General features: G+C 43.7%; 1 protein-coding gene across 1 annotated transcript in view; it reads right to left on the reverse strand.

The window, feature by feature from the left end:
- Positions 1-572: 572 nt before the first annotated feature.
- Positions 573-15,716, reverse strand: part of LOC103270144 (putative polypeptide N-acetylgalactosaminyltransferase-like protein 3) — a 121,219-nt gene continuing 106,075 nt past the window's right edge. The window contains exons 5-6 of the mRNA XM_021717422.1: positions 2,659-2,826; positions 573-2,150 (exon numbers count right to left, since the gene is read on the reverse strand). Coding sequence (XP_021573097.1) covers positions 2,022-2,150; positions 2,659-2,826 — 297 coding nt within the window. The 3' untranslated portion in view covers positions 573-2,021. The remainder of the gene's footprint in view (positions 2,151-2,658; positions 2,827-15,716) is intronic.

Consider the following 15,716-nt stretch of genomic DNA (forward strand, 5'->3'; position numbering starts at 1 on the left):
CTTGTGGATTCTGATTCCCAGAGAACCTAAAAAAATGATGGCTGACATGTGTGTAGATGTGTTGTGTGACACCGATGGAGATGGGTCTTCTTGGCTTCCTCACAGGAAAGAGAGAGAGGCTATCAGAGCCAAGGAAACTCCCAGCCGATTCCCCCCAGGCCTGTTTCTATGACAGAAGGCCTGGAGTCTTATAGGATTTCACTTTTCCATAAACCTTCAAGATGCTTTACCACAGGCTCCAGGGCTTTGAGAGGTAGAATTTGCTGGATGGCAGCTGGAGAGGACAGATAAGGCCAGCCAGGCCAGGTCCCCTGGCAGCTCTCCTCTTCCTTGTGGCTTTCCACACCAACCTGACCCTCCTAACTTGGAGCCCACAAGGGGGTAAGTGAGTGAGTGTCAAGGTCAAGTTCTGTCCCGCTTTGGAGGAAGGTGTATGCAAGGGCAGACTGGCTTTGTCTCAGCCTTAATAGGTGAAGACCTTTTATCCTTTAATAAGAACAAACCTTCCAAACTCCCAGGTCCCTCCCTTCCCAGCCTCTGTTCTGGAGGAATCAAGAAGCAAATGATGCCGCTTTGGGAAGTGCTAGCATGTATTTATTTCACAAGGTGGGAGATAGGGTGAGGATTGATCACCAATAAGATGCCACCAAATGAGACACTGTGAATCCCACACTGGGCAACAGGGCAAATACAAGGTTTGGCTCTGGGCTGGGGCTGGCCAGGGACAGCACGGGGGAGATATGGAGACTGGCAGGGGGGACAGCCTTCTGTCTGGGACACCCCATGGGGCAGGGCGAGCCATGTCCTCCCGGCCAGTGACACGGGGCCAACCCCACACGTTCTAGCAGCCATGTCCCCACCCAGGCGAGCCATGAAGTGGCAAGCCCAAGGCCACACGCTCAGACACACATGCCAAACACACACGCACACACCCAGCTACACGCAGCACACGGGCACACACACACACACACACTCACTCATGTGCATGCACACACGTCCATATATTAACTCTGATTTATAAGTGCACCCTAACCAGAGGGCAATCGGAAAAAATTATTACTCTTAAGAGAGGAACGACTGCCTTGTTCCCTGCCAACCAGCAGAGTGTGGATGAAATGAGGTGAGTGCACAGCATCTTCCAGAGTCCCAGTGCCCTGTGCTGTGCCAGCCTCAGCCCGTAAGTTCTAGATGAAGGCTTCCTGCGGCTCCTGGGGGCAGCCTCTGAGAGTCAGGGGCCCCTGGTCTGCCACCTAGCTCCACCCCGTGGGGCCCTCGCAGCTGGGACCATCCTGTATACACAACCTATTTCTGTCTCTGGCTTTCTCCAGGCACAGGCAAGGAGGCTGACCCAAACTTGTCGACAGGACCCTGGTGCTCAGTTGACTAGGAGACAAGGCATTAGCTCTTTCCAGGTCACCCCAAGGAGGGTCCAGCAAAGTCCAGAGCCGGGGTCTCCAAAGCCACCTTGGTGGGAAGGTTTGGGGTGGCGGCTGCCTTGGGATGTTAAAGGGCAGAAGCAATATCAGAGGAAACTGAGCCCCAGTGCCTTGCAACCTCCTCTGAGGAGGGGAAGCTAGGATGTGGCAGAAGGCCTCGCTGCCTCCCACTGTGCTGATGGCTGGGGTGGAATTCAGAAGCTGCAGCAAAAGATGAGACGCAGGGGGGTACCCTGCCAGTCCCAGATCCTGATACTGGGATGGGTGATGAGGAGGAGGAGACATGGACAGTCTCACTCCTCAGTACCAGGTCCACATCTGGGGCTGCAGAAGACACAGCTCCTGGTTTCCCAGAGAGGGGGCAGAGGGCTTTTCCAGGGTGCATGAGCCTTGTGGGCAGCTGAATGCCTGAGGGGGACAGAAAGTCTCCGCCTGGGCCCCCCATGCTGCCCTGGAGAAACCCTGGGAGGCCCACTGAGCACCTGTTGGCCTCTTGTTGTCTCCCCACCAGTGTGACTGGTCCAGAAGATGGATGGACCAGCTATGTCCTGGGGTCCAGGCTCCGGATGCCCCAGCTCCTTCTCTCTACTTGATGGAATTCTTTATGGTCCACCTCTGTCCCGTGCAGCTACGGAGAATGAGGTCGATGCCGGCCAGGCCACGGTTCTCCACCTCCAGGCAGCGCCCTGTGCCTTTATTCATGATGGCTCCATTCTGGGAAGGGAGGGGGTGAAAAGGAGGAGAGAGACAGAGACATATGAGAGAGAGAGAGAGAGAGAGAGAGAGAGAGAGAGAGAGCGCGCTATCGATCATGGGATTCTCTTCCGGAGGGTCTGAAGTCAGAACATAAATACACATCACCAAGTTTGAAGAGGTGAATCAGGTGAGGAGCATTGGTAGGGAATAGGGTCAGGATGGGAAATTTCCTGGGATAGTCACGATCTGACTTTCTCAACCCTACTGGCTGTGAGTACTTAGCAGATGTCAGGGAAATGTCCACTCACTCCCCTCTTAAGAGCTGAACCAACCTAGCACTGACACTGGAATCAGGAAGGAAATCCCCCCACAAAAATGCTTTGGGTCCACGAGTTTGGGCTGAAGCTGGGAGGCCTGGGTTCTGGGTTGCTCTTCAATGGGGACTCCTGGGGAACCCAGATTTACCTGTGGGCCTCTGCACCTGCACCACCTGCAGCCTCTGCACCCGCACTATAAGGACACTCACCTGGATGAAGTTCCAGCGCTTGTACAGACTGCTCTTGACCTTGTCGCAGTCAAGGAGCTGGGGCAGCCGACTCTTGGAGTTGTCTACCAGGCAGCGGGTATCAGGGAGAAGTGTGGTGGTCCCCAGGGCGCCCAAGTGCAGGAAGCCTTCCTTGGTGTAGCGCGCAAGCTGTAGAGAGACCAGAGCAGCAGGGGCGTGGGCGTGAGAGGTAGGGATGAGACCACAAGGGGAAGCGAGGCTCATGTCGGCTGTCAGTACTGTAGTCGTGGCCACCATCCTGATCCTATCATGCTCCCCACAAACCTGACTCACAGAAGAGCCCTGTTCTAGAAAGCCCCCAGACTTGCTGAGCTGTGATACAGAAACCTTGGCCACTCTGAATTTTTTTTTTAAAAACATGTTCTCAGCACCAATAGGAATGAGTGAAAATAGCTGATTTCTAAAGCTTGGCTCTGCTTCCGACTGGCTGGGTTACATTGAACAAGTCACTTAACCTCTCTGAGTCTCTATTTCCTCCTTATTTATAAATAGAAATTGATTGACTCTACCCTACTCAAAGGGCCCAAAGAGGCAATTCACTGAAGAAGAAACAGACATTAGACAGCATTCAACCTCGTAGGTAATAAAGGAAAGAAAACCTAAAACAACAATAAGATAACACATTTTTAAAAGGAGATTCTTTGTATTTTGGTGACTTTAAGATGGGCCTTCTTATAGTTGGGCTGGAAGGAGGATAAGTTACTACAACCTTTCAAAAAGAGGATTTCTAGCGGGCTCGGTGGCTCAGCCTGTAATCCCACACCTTGGGAGGCTGAGGTGAGATGATTGCCTGAGCCTGCGAGTTCGAGACCCGCCTGGGCAACTTGGTGAGACCTCATCTCTACAATAAATCAAAAAATCAGCCGGGTGTGGTAGCGCATGCCTGTAATTCCGGCTACTTGGAAGGCTGAGGCGGAAGGATCGCCGGAGCCCAGCAGGTCGAGGCTGCGGTGGCCGGGAGCGGCCACTGCACTCCAGTCTGGGCGACAGAGTGAGATTCCGACTCAAAAAAAAAAAAAAAGAGGATTTCTAAACTGATGCTTTGTGCCTTTAAAATGTTCACTGTCTTTGACTCAATAAATCCCCTTTTAGAAATCTGTCTCAAGGAAATAACCAGAATTGTAAACAAGCATTTATGGATAGAGTATTAATTGCACATGCCTTTATAATAATGAAAAAGCAGAAGCATCTTAAGTGGGCAACACAATCCTGGTACTTGCTTTGCGCTCCATGTACAAGAGCAAATGCCAGACGATGGTGGTAGAATAAAAAAATGACCACCTCCTCCACTATTCCTTCTGTACAATTAGACTCCATTTTTGTGAAAATGGAGTCTACTTCCCCATCCTTTGAACATCTGTGACTGGCTTTGATCAACGGAATGTAGCAGACATGAGGACACACCTGTTCCTAGACTAGTATGCCTCCATTCACTCACTTGGAATCCTGCTGTCCCCATGGCAGTAAGCCCAGGCTGGCCTGCTGGAGGAGGAGAGGTATGTGGCCCAGCCAATTGCCAGCCAACCACCAGACAAGTGGATGAGGCTAACCCGGATCAGGCAGCCCTCAGCCAGCCTGCTAACTGCTGATAAGAGATGTAGGAACAAATGCAGCCAAAATCAGCAGAGCCTGATCCCCAGATCATAGAAACATCCAGCTGACCTGTAGACTCATGAACAATAATAAGTGCATGTTGTTTGGAGTAGCCCTTGTGCAGCTATTGCTAACTAATTATATAGAGATGGTAACACCTGGCAAAACTTCTCACAATGTGGCCTAGGCTGCCCGTGTTGTCTAATAATCATATTCCCATGCAAAGAAAATTCATTCATCTATCTTTCACATATCTGAGGGGTAGGGTCTGTGTCTAATTTATTTAATTACTCACTGGGAGCAAACCATAGGCCAAGCGTTCGAAAACATGTTTGGGGCTGAGTACTTTATAAATGGGGTGAATGTCATCATTTACAAAAGGCAGTCACATCTACCCAGCTGGTGCCTGATAAATTAAAAAGTGATACTACCAGTTAGCATGTATTGAAGACATACTCTGCATCATTTTGAACCACCGTGCAGAGAAGAAATCATGTAATTTTTGCAACAACACTGTGAAATAGGTTCTATTATTCTCCTCATTTTATAGGTGAGAAAACTGAGGTGTGAACACATCTGGACAGCTGGCTAAGTTCTCTCCTTTCTCCTCAGGTCTCCATAGAACCTATAGTTGGCTGTCCTGGCCCAGAGTTGAACAGAGGGGCCTCCTCCAGAGAGCCTGAGCATTTCTGCCCTGGAATGAAGCAAGAAGATAATTCTGCTCAGGGACAGGAGTGGCTCTTCTCTGGCTGATAAGATTCTCTGCAGGGGTTCTCATTTCTTGGTGAAATCTACCTCAGAATCCCTTGGCTCTGATCCCAAGAGGAGGGCTTGCCTGCTCCCGTTAAACAAGGGACAGAGAGTTTATTAAGTGCCCTTGAGAGAGATGCGGTTAACGTGTGCTTTAAACCCAAATTAGTTCCAAATCAGAGTAACTGTTAGAGGCAAGATGGTAAGAAAATCAGAAGCCCTCCCTTTCCCTCCCTAAACAATGTCTCTTTGAATATATTTAAATTTACCAAATGCAAAGTGGTGAATGAGAGCAAGTTGCCTTTATGTTCAGGGGAAAGATATACACAGCTGCTTATTGAAATTATGAATCAATCTATTATCCAGCAGGCAAACGAGCAGTGCTAAGAACATTAATTAACTGAGCGTATCTGTGACCCAGATGTTTAAAGAGCAAAGCTAAATGCCACTGGGAGTTAGAGGTTCTCCTTTCTGAGGTCTGCTAGGGAGTGAAATGAGACCCAGGCTGCTAGGAGAAGCCAAATACCAGCCCCAGGCCATGCACGTGGCAGGGTGGGCAGGGGCAGGGGCAGGTGAGGAGGGCCCTGGGTGGGATTTCCTTTCTGGAAGAAGGTGGTTTCTCACACTGAAAATGTGAGGTGATATGCATAGGCTCTGCTGGCCTGGTTGAGGGGCCAATACTTGGCTTCTTTAATGAGGATGTCAGGAGAAGAAAACTGTGGTTTAAAGGAGGATGGAAGCCAGGCACGGTCTCCCAAGCCTATAATCCCAGCACTTTGGGAGGCTGAGACAAGAGGATTACTTGAGCCCAGGGGTTCGAGACCAGCCTGGGCAACTTGGTGAGACCTCATCTCTACAGTGAATCAAAAAATTAGCTGGGCGTGGTAGTGCGCACCTATAGGTCCAGCTACTTGGCAGGCTGAGGTGGAAGGATCACCTGAGCCCAACGGGTCAAGGCTGTGGTGGCCGTGAGCATGCCACTGCACTCCAGCCTAGGTGATAGAGTGAGCCAACTCAAAAAAAAAAAAAAAAAAAAAAGAAAACAGGATGATGGGGCTGAAGTCAGACCAACAGATCTTACATCTGCTTTTCCCCCACAAGGCAGAAGGGTATGAACCCTGGGACCTGCTGTCAACTAAATCCCGCCATTTTGTCCCAGTCCTGAACCGGGAGCTTTTACGGTGTTGTCTACCTACCACAGTTCTTCACTCCCACACACCTTCCTTGAGGACTTCTTCTTCCTGTCCTCTGCACATCCAACAGGCTTTCCTGCCTCCGAGACTTTGTCCAGCTGTTTCCCCACCTGGAAATGCTATTATTGGCCTTCCTGTAGAACATTCTGTCTTCTACTTTCCTAGGTTTCAGAGTGATTCTCTTTCTTCCACAATGTCTTCCCTAGTTCTTTGAGTTCCCTAGTCCTCTCCTCTCAGATCTTTGGAGCAACTAGATCCATGTGCTCTAGTATCTTTCTTCAAGACATGGCTGTGCCTCATTTCTTCATGTTGACTATTTCGTTTATTTACCAGTTGATGGACATTTGGGTTGTCTCCATATTTTTGACTGTCATGAATAATGCTGCTATGGTCACCCTTGTACAAGCTTATGTGTGAACATAAGTTTTTAATTATCTTAGATACAGACCTAGGAATAGAATTACTCATTGTTGGGTCATAAGGTAACCCTATGTTTAACCTTCTAAGCAACTGCCAAACTGTTTTCTAAAGCAGCTGTACTATTTATCACTCCTATTCTCAATGAGTCAAGATTTCCATTTCTCCAAATCCTGACTATTGTCTGCATTTTTTATTCTAACCATCCTCGTGAGTGGGAAGTGGACACTGTGGTTTTCATTTGCATTTTCCTAATGACTCAAAGATGTTGAGCATCTTTTCATGTGCTTAGTGGCCATTTGTTGGCGGGGGATGTATTCAGATCGTACATCCACTTAAAAATATTGGTTTTTTTAAAAAATCGTTGAACTGCAAGAGTTGTTTAAATATTTTAGATACCTTTTTTAGATATATGATTTGCAAATCTTTTCTCCCATTCTGTGGGTTATTTTTTCATTTTCTTGATAGTGTTTTTTGAAGCATAAAAATTTTTAATTGTGAGGAGATACAATTTATGTATTTTTTCCTTTGGTTACTTGTGCTTTTGATGTCATATCTAAGAAACCATACCAAATTCAAGGTCATGAAGATTCACTCCTGTGTTTTCTTTTTTTGTTTGTTTGTTTTATTTTTATTTTTTTGAGTTGGAGTCTCACTCTATTGCCCAGACTGGAGTGCAGTGGCCACTCCTGGCCACCGCAGCCTCGACCTGCTGGGCTCTGGCGATCCTTCCGCCTCAGCCTTCCGAGTAGGCATGCGCTACCACTCCCGGCTGATTTTTCGATTTATTGTAGAGATGAAATCTCGCTGTCCAGGTGGGTCTCGAACTTGCGGGCTCAGGCAATTCACTCACCTCAGCCTCCCAAAGGCGTGGGATTACAGGCTGAGCCACTGAGCCCGGCTACACTCCTGTGTTTTCTAAGAATTTTATTGTGTTTGCTCTTATATTTAGGTCTTTAATCCCCTTTGAATTCTTTTTTTTTCTAACAGTATAAGGTAGAGACTCAAAATCATTCTTTTTCATGTGGATATCTGGTTGTTCCTGCACCGTTTGTTGAAAAGATGATTCTTTCCCTGTTGAATTATTTTGTCCCCCCTTTTAGAAAATCAATTGACTCTAAATGGGAGGGTTTGTTTCTGGACTCTGAATACTATTCCTTTTATCTCTATGTCTATCTTTTTGTCAGCACTATACTGCTTTGATTAATATAGCTTTGTAGTAAGTCTTAGAACTTGGAAGCATGATTCTTCCAACTTCTTTATTGTTCAATATTGCTCGGGCTATTCTATTTCCCTTGCATTTTCCTATGTATTTTTGTGTCTTGTGTATTTTAGAATCAGCTTTTCCTTTCTGCAAAAATGGCAGTTGAAATTTTGATAGGGATTGCACTGAATTTCTAAATCAATTTGGGGAGAATTGACATCTTAACAATATTAAGTCCTCTAATCCATGAGTACTGGATAGCTCTTTTATTTAGATCTTTAATAACTTTCAAGAATGTTTTGGAGCACTGACACTGGGCAGACTCAGGAGGAATATAAATAAAAAGCATTTCTGGCAAGATGGTGACAGAATAGGTCGAACTCTGAGAGTCTCTGCAAAAGCGAGTGACCATAAAGACTCTGCATAAGTGGGTGTGTGCTGGTGGGTGAGTGAAAGTCCATCTGAGGGAAGACTTCGGTTCATACACCCAGGTCTCTCTTCCAGAGGTGAATGCAACCCTCCACTGCCCTGAGATTGGAAACCCTGGTATGCAGGATCATCTACTGTTCTCAGGGTTCTCCTGAAAAGAGACAGCAGAAAGCAGCTGATCCTTACCACCGGGCACCCAACCCACACCATCATCTGTGACAACAGAATGACCTGAGCCCCAAGATCTGTGAAGAGAGGAGGTCATGGAGGGCTGGAAAGGAACCCTGCCACTAGTGAAGAAATGTTGATCAGCACCATTTTCTCTGTCCCGGGACCAGGCAGAGACCTGCATCACCCCACCCAGCTCTACCCAGTCTCCAACCTGGGACCTAGAGGTTATCTCCTCATCAACTTGGAGAGACAGATGCCCCTCCCCATGCTGGAAGAGACACAGATACTGGAAGACTTGACAACAGTGGCAGCAAGCTGGGTAAGTCGAGATATGATCTACCCTCCTCCTACAGTAGTCTGTGGGGCATCTGAGAGTAACCCTATCAGCCTGCACTGAGAGCAGAGGAGAGGGGCTAGAGACTAGAGCCACTCCTTAATGTAGCAGCACCAGCTGAAAGGAAGTTTGAGTTACAGTAAGGGTGGCAGAGCAAGTTTTTGTTGTTGTTGTTTTTTACTTGTTTTCGTTTTTTTCCTCTTCTTACTTTCTTTCTGTTTATGATTACATTTGCATAATTGCTTTGCTTCTGTTATTGTAATGCTTTTGGTTTTGTTTTTGTTTTTAGATTTCCTGTTTGTGTATGGGTATTTTTGAGGGAGAGTACATGGGGGGGGGGCTTGTTGGTTTGTGTGTTTGTATTTTTGTCTGTATGTTTTTGTTTTCTAAAATATTTTCTGTCTTTGTTTCTCTGTTCATTTGTTAGTTGGTAGCCTGTCATTTTTCCTCTTCTTCTCTCTCTCCACCTTTCTCATGTCTTTCTCCTTCCTTTTTCTATTCTTTTCCTTTTTCTTACCTCATTTTGCCTTCAGGGGGCAAACATATACCCCTACTGTATGGGCAGATTGTAAGGTGGTGGGAAGTGGGTTCCAGGGGCCACACACCTGTCAGCAGATACTGGGATCTGCAGATAGCTTCTGAATCACTGCTTCCCCCTCAATTAAATCCCCAAACTGCAAAAAGTCAGTTTCAGAACTGAACAAAGCCAGGGGATCTACATAAGGAAGAATAAGAGATTGAGCAAACAGAACTAAAAGCTACCCAACATCACTAAACAACAGAATTAAAGAAGAGGTAAAAAAAAAAGGGGGGGGGGAGGAAAATCTAAAGAAATGAAGAAAAACCAAAAGAGGAATATGGATCTTACACAGACCCCTGGGAGGTCAACCACTGAGAATGCAGACTTTAGAACTCAAAAATGAAGAGCACCCAGAATGACTGGTCTCAAACCATAAACCCAGATATCAAGATATTAATAGAAAGAATAAATAGAAATGAAGAGAGACAAGAGGAAAGAATGAAGGAGTTGCTAACTGAGATAATAGCAATAAAGAATATAGTGAATGAAATAAATAACAAACTGATAAACATGGAAAGCAGGAATAACCAAGCAGAAAAAAGAATCTCATAACTTGAGGACCAAAATATAGAACTTACCCAAACAGTTGAAAACATGGAAAAAAAAGTTTATAAAAAGACAGAACAAAATCTCCAAGAGATGAGCAATTATTTCAACAGGCTGAACCTAAGATTATTTGGAATCCCTGAGACAGATAGAGATAAGAGACCACTCTGGAACAAACATTCCATGAAATTATCCAAGAAAACTTCCCTCATCTCATCAGTGATGTGACCATTCAATTACAAGAGATTAGAGAAGTCCTGCAAAGCAATAAATGAGAAGACCAACTCCTAGACACATAGTAATTTGCCTACACAAAGCAGGTATAAAAGAAAAAATCCTAAAGGCAGCAAGAGAGAAAGGTCAGACTACCTATTGGGGAGGACCAATTCGAATAGCAGCAGACATCTACAGAAACACTTCAGGCTAAGAGAGCTTGGAGCTCAATCTTCAAAGTTCTCAAAGATAAACAATTTCAAGCAAGAATCACCTACACAACTAAGCTAAGCTTCATCAGTGATGGAGAATTAAAATCCTTCCCAGACATTCAATCCCTAAGCGTTTACACTACCTCTAGACCAGCTGTACAAAAAACACTTAAGAAAGTATTAAACACAGAAGAAACAAGAAAGCAGGAAAAGGTTGAAAGCACATATTAATTTACCCCAAAATAAAAAGAAAAACAACAAACAAATAAACAAACAAACAGCAGCAGCAGCAACAACAAACTCTATAAGAATCTCAGGACAGGGATAAACTCTGACATCTCAATAATTAGCCTGAATGTGAATGGACTAAATGCATCACTGAAAAGATATAGAATGGCAAAATGGATAAGATATCATGAGGCAACAATATATTGTCTCCAAAAGACTCATCTCTTCAGAAAGAACACTCACAGACTCAGAGTCAGAGGATGGAAAACAACATTTCAGAATGGAACACAAAAGAAAGCAGGAGTCATGATCTTAATATCAGAAAATATACCCTTTAAGCTGTCAAAACTTTAAAAAGATAGAGCAGGTATTTAACAATTTAAAAAGATACATACTGATGACAGGTTCAATCCATCAATAAGAAATAGCCATCCTAAACATATATGCACCCAACATAGGATCACCAACTTTCATAAAGCAGCTTCTAGGTTAACTTTAAAAAGGTATTGACTCTAACACTATCATAGCTGGGGATTTAAATACCCCACTCACAATCCTAGACAGATCATCAAGACAAAATTCAACAAGGAGATCCAAAACCTCAATGCAACACTTGACCAAATGGATTTAATTGATATCTACAGAACACTACACCCAATAACCATGGAATATACATTCTACTCATCACCCCATGGAACATACTCTAAGATCAACCACATCCTCAGCCACAAACCAAGCATAAACAAATCCCATAAGAGTAAAATACTGCCATGTACCTTTTCAGACCACAATGGAATAAAAATAAATATCAACACCAAAAAAGTTCCCTCAAAACACACAAAGGCGTGGACATTAAATAGCATGATGCTAAACAACTCCTGAGTAAACATGGAAATTAAAACAGAGATTAAGAGATACCTGGAAACAAATGAAAATGAAGAAACATCTTACCAAAATCTCTGGGATGCCATGAAAGCACTACTAGGAGGGGGGAATCCATATCTCTATAGACATGCATGAAGAAAATGTAAAGATCACAAGTTAACAGCCTAACAAATCACCTAAGGAAGCTGGAAAGCTAAGACCACCAAAACCCTAACTTCGGCAGAAGAATCCAGATCACCAAAATAAAAGCCCAAATTTGGGACATAGAAGACAAAAAGATAATACAAAAATATCAACGAAACAAAAAGCTGGTTCTTTGAAAGGATAAACAAGATTGATGAACCCCCTAGCTAGACTGACCAAGAAAATGAGAGAAGAGGCCAAATAAACAGAAATGCAAAAATCAAGTGACAACTGACCCCAAAGAAATACAAAAGATTATCAGAGACTACTATGTACACTTGTATGGAAACAAACTTAAAAACCTAAAGGAAACAGAGGACTTTCTGATATCACACAACTTCCCCAGGTTGAAACAAGAAGAAATCGAGATCCGAAATACACCAATAACAATCTGGGAAATTGACTACGTCATCAGAAAACTAGCTACAAAAAAAAAAAGACCTGGACCAGAGGGTTTTCCAGCAGAATTCTACAAAACAAACAAGGAGAAACTGATACCAATCCCATTGACAGTATTCCAGGTAATTGAGAAGGATGGAACTCTCCCAAAGTCATTTTGTGAAGCTAACATCACACTGATACCCAAGCCAGGTAAAGAGCCAACAAAGAAAGAGAACTACAGACCAATATACTTGATGGACACAGACGCTAAAATTCTCAATAAGATCCTAGCTAAACCACATCCAACACCACATCTCAAAAATCATCCACCACAACCAAGTAGGCTTCATCCCCTGGATGCAGTGCTATTCAACATTCACAAGACCATAAACATAATTAAATACATCAACAGATGTAAAAACAAAAACCATATGATTACATCATTAGATGCAGAAAAAGCTTTTCATAAAATCTAGCACTCCTTCTTGATAAAAACCCTTGAACATCTAAGCATAGATGAAAGATACCTCAAAATAGTAAGAGCCATTGACAAGAAACCCACAGCCAACATACTGTTAAACAGACAGAAATTGGAACCATTTCCCCTGAAAACCAGAACAAGACAAGGATGCCCACTCTCACCCCTCCTTTTCAACACAGTTTTGTACATACTAGCTAGAGCAATCAGATAAGAGAAGGAGATCAGGGGTATCCAAACAGGAAAAGAGGAAGTCAAGTAGACAACATGATTATGTACCTCTAAAACCCAAGAGAATCTGTCAGAAACCTCCTTGCACTGATAAAGGACTTTGGTAAAGTCTCAGGGTATAAAATAAATGTGCAAAAGACAGTCACATTTCTATACACCAATGATAAACAAACAGAAACCCAAATAAAAAGCACAATCCCATTCACAATAGCCACAAGAAATCCTTGGCATCTTCCTAACCAGAGACGTCAAAGACCTTTACAACAAAAACTACAAAACACTGCTCAAAGAAAACAAAGATGACACAGACAAATGGAAAAATATTCCACGCTCATGGATTGGAAGAATCAACACTTTTAAGATGTCCATTCTACCCAAGGCAATCTACAGATTTAATGCAATACCCATTAAATTACCAGCAGCATTCTTCTCAGACCTGGAGCATTCTTCTCCTGACAATACAGGAATTCATATGGAAACATAACTGACCACAACAATCCTCAGCAAAAAAAAAAAAAAAAAAAAAAAAAGCAGGAAGTATAACACTCTCAGACTTTAAACTTTATTATAAAGCTACAGTAATCAAAACAACCTGACATTGGTACAAGAACAGGCATATAGACCAATGGAAAAAAATAGAGATTGCAGAAGCAAAACATCAATTTCTCAAGCAACTCCATCTCTGACAAAACCTCTTCCACCAACCACTGAAGAGAGGAGAACCTATTCGGTAAATGGTGCTGGGAAAACTGGCTGACCACATGCAGAAGATTAAAACAAGACCCCTACCTATCACCATACACAGAAATCAACTCTAAATGAATCAAAGACTTAAACATAAAACCTCAAACTATAAGAACCTTAGAAAATGCACAAGACACCCTTATGGAAATTGGAACTGGCAATCAATTTCTGATCAAAATCCCAAGTGCCCATGCCATAAGAGGTAAGATAGATAGTGGGAACTCATCAAACTGAAAAACTTCTGCAAAGTCAAAGAAACCATCAAGAGAGCAGAGAGACAGCCCATAGACTGGGAAAAAATATTTGCCAACTGTATATCTGACAAAGACCTAACATTTAAGATCTACAAGGAACTCAATCATGTCGAAAAGGAAAAAACAAACAGCCCCATTACAAAGTGGGGAAAAGATATGAATAGACAGTTCTCAAAAGAAGACACACAAGCAGCCAACAGACACATGAAAAAACGCTCAGCCTCACTAGTCATCAAAGAAATGCAAATTAAATCCACTCTGAGATACCACCTAACTCCAGTCAGGATGGCCATCATCAATAACTCGAAAAACAACAGATGCTGGAGAGGATGTGGGGAAAAGGGAACAATTCTACACTGTTGGTGGGAGTGTAAACTAGTACCACCTCTGTGGAAAACAGTTTGGCGATTCCTAAAGTATCTAAAAATTAACCTTCCGTATGACCCTATAATCCCCCTACTGGAAATATACCCAGAGAGGCTCAAATCACTGTATAAAGAAGATCCCTGCATACATATGTTTATCGCAGCATTGTTCACAATAACAAAATCATGGAACCAACTGTGCTGCCTATCAAAAGAGGACTGGATTTTTAAAAATGTGGTACATGATGAAATATTATACAGCCATTAAAGAAGGACAAAATTATGAACTTCACAGCAACCTGGAAGGAATTAGAGTCTATAATACTGAGTGATGTATCACAGAAACAAAGAACTGAGTATCACATATTCTTGCTCATAAGCAGACCTTGAACTGTTATCATAATACCATAAGAAAAGGATTGGTAGTAGTGGGAAATTGCCGGGGGAGGGGGGACGGAATGGGCAGTAGTGGGAATCTGCTAGGGGGGCACACCTCATCAACAAGGGTACCTGCATAATGAACATTTGTATACCTAACCCTGAATTGTACCCCACATCTTTAAAATTATAAAATTAAAAAAAAAAAGGAGCCAGTCACAGTAGCTCATGCCTGTCATCCCAGCACTTTGTGAGGCAATACAAGAGGACTGCCTGAACCCAGAGGTTTGAGACCAGCCTGGACAACTTGGCAAGATCTCGTCTCTACAAAAAATAAGATAATTAGTCGGGCATGGTGGCGTGTGCCGGTAGGTCTAACTACCTGGAAGGCTGGGGCGGAAGGATCACCTGAGCCCAGCAGGTCGAGGCTGTGGTGGCCATGAGCATGCCACAGCACTCCAGCCTGGGTGACAGAGTGAGACTCTAACTCAAAAAAAAATAAAGTAAATAAATAAGTAAAAAGAATGCTTTGTAGTTTTCAGAATATGTCTTGCATTTTTTTTTTGGTTAACCTTACTTCTAAGCATTTTATCATTTTTGAAACTATTGTAGATGGAACTATTTTATTAATTCCTTTTTCAGTGTATTTACTGCTAGTGCAGGCAGTGTCTTTAAGACATTTCTGTGGCCCCAGGCAGCCAGGCTGGTACCTCATGGTCACTCCCTATAGTGCTGGTTCTTTCTCTTACAAGGGAGAGCAGGTGCCAACTGATCACACTGATGCAGATACATAGTCCAGTCAGGTGCCAACTGACTGGTGCCAACTGACCACACCAATGCAGACACACAGTCCACCTGAACCTGGGCCTCTCCCATCTTTTCATTCACCTCATGTGACTCTGTCAGCCTCCGTTCCTCCTACCCCTGCCAGAATCTAAGTTTTAAAAAAGGTATCTTTCCATCACCTATCCTAGTGTCCTGGGTCCTTACTGCTCTCAGAGAATACTACTTTTCATTTTGTTGAAAAGTTATTTCTCCTACTCCTCAAAACCTGTCTTCCTTCACTCTTTCTCACTCCCTTCAGTTTTTGACCTTCCATGCACTCTGCAGATACCTTAAATAATTCTCTCTCTCTCTCTCTCTTCTCTTTCATTTCTTCAGTGAAGAGGGAGGTCAAAGAAAGCTTCCTAGAGAAGAGGGTATTGAAACCAAGCCCTGATGTAGCCAGCCAACTCGGCAAGTAAGAGAAG

This window comes from Carlito syrichta, unplaced genomic scaffold, assembly GCF_000164805.1.
Source record: "Carlito syrichta isolate Samal-C Ts95f unplaced genomic scaffold, Tarsius_syrichta-2.0.1 Scaffold309734, whole genome shotgun sequence".
NCBI classification, from domain to species: Eukaryota; Metazoa; Chordata; class Mammalia; order Primates; family Tarsiidae; genus Carlito; species Carlito syrichta.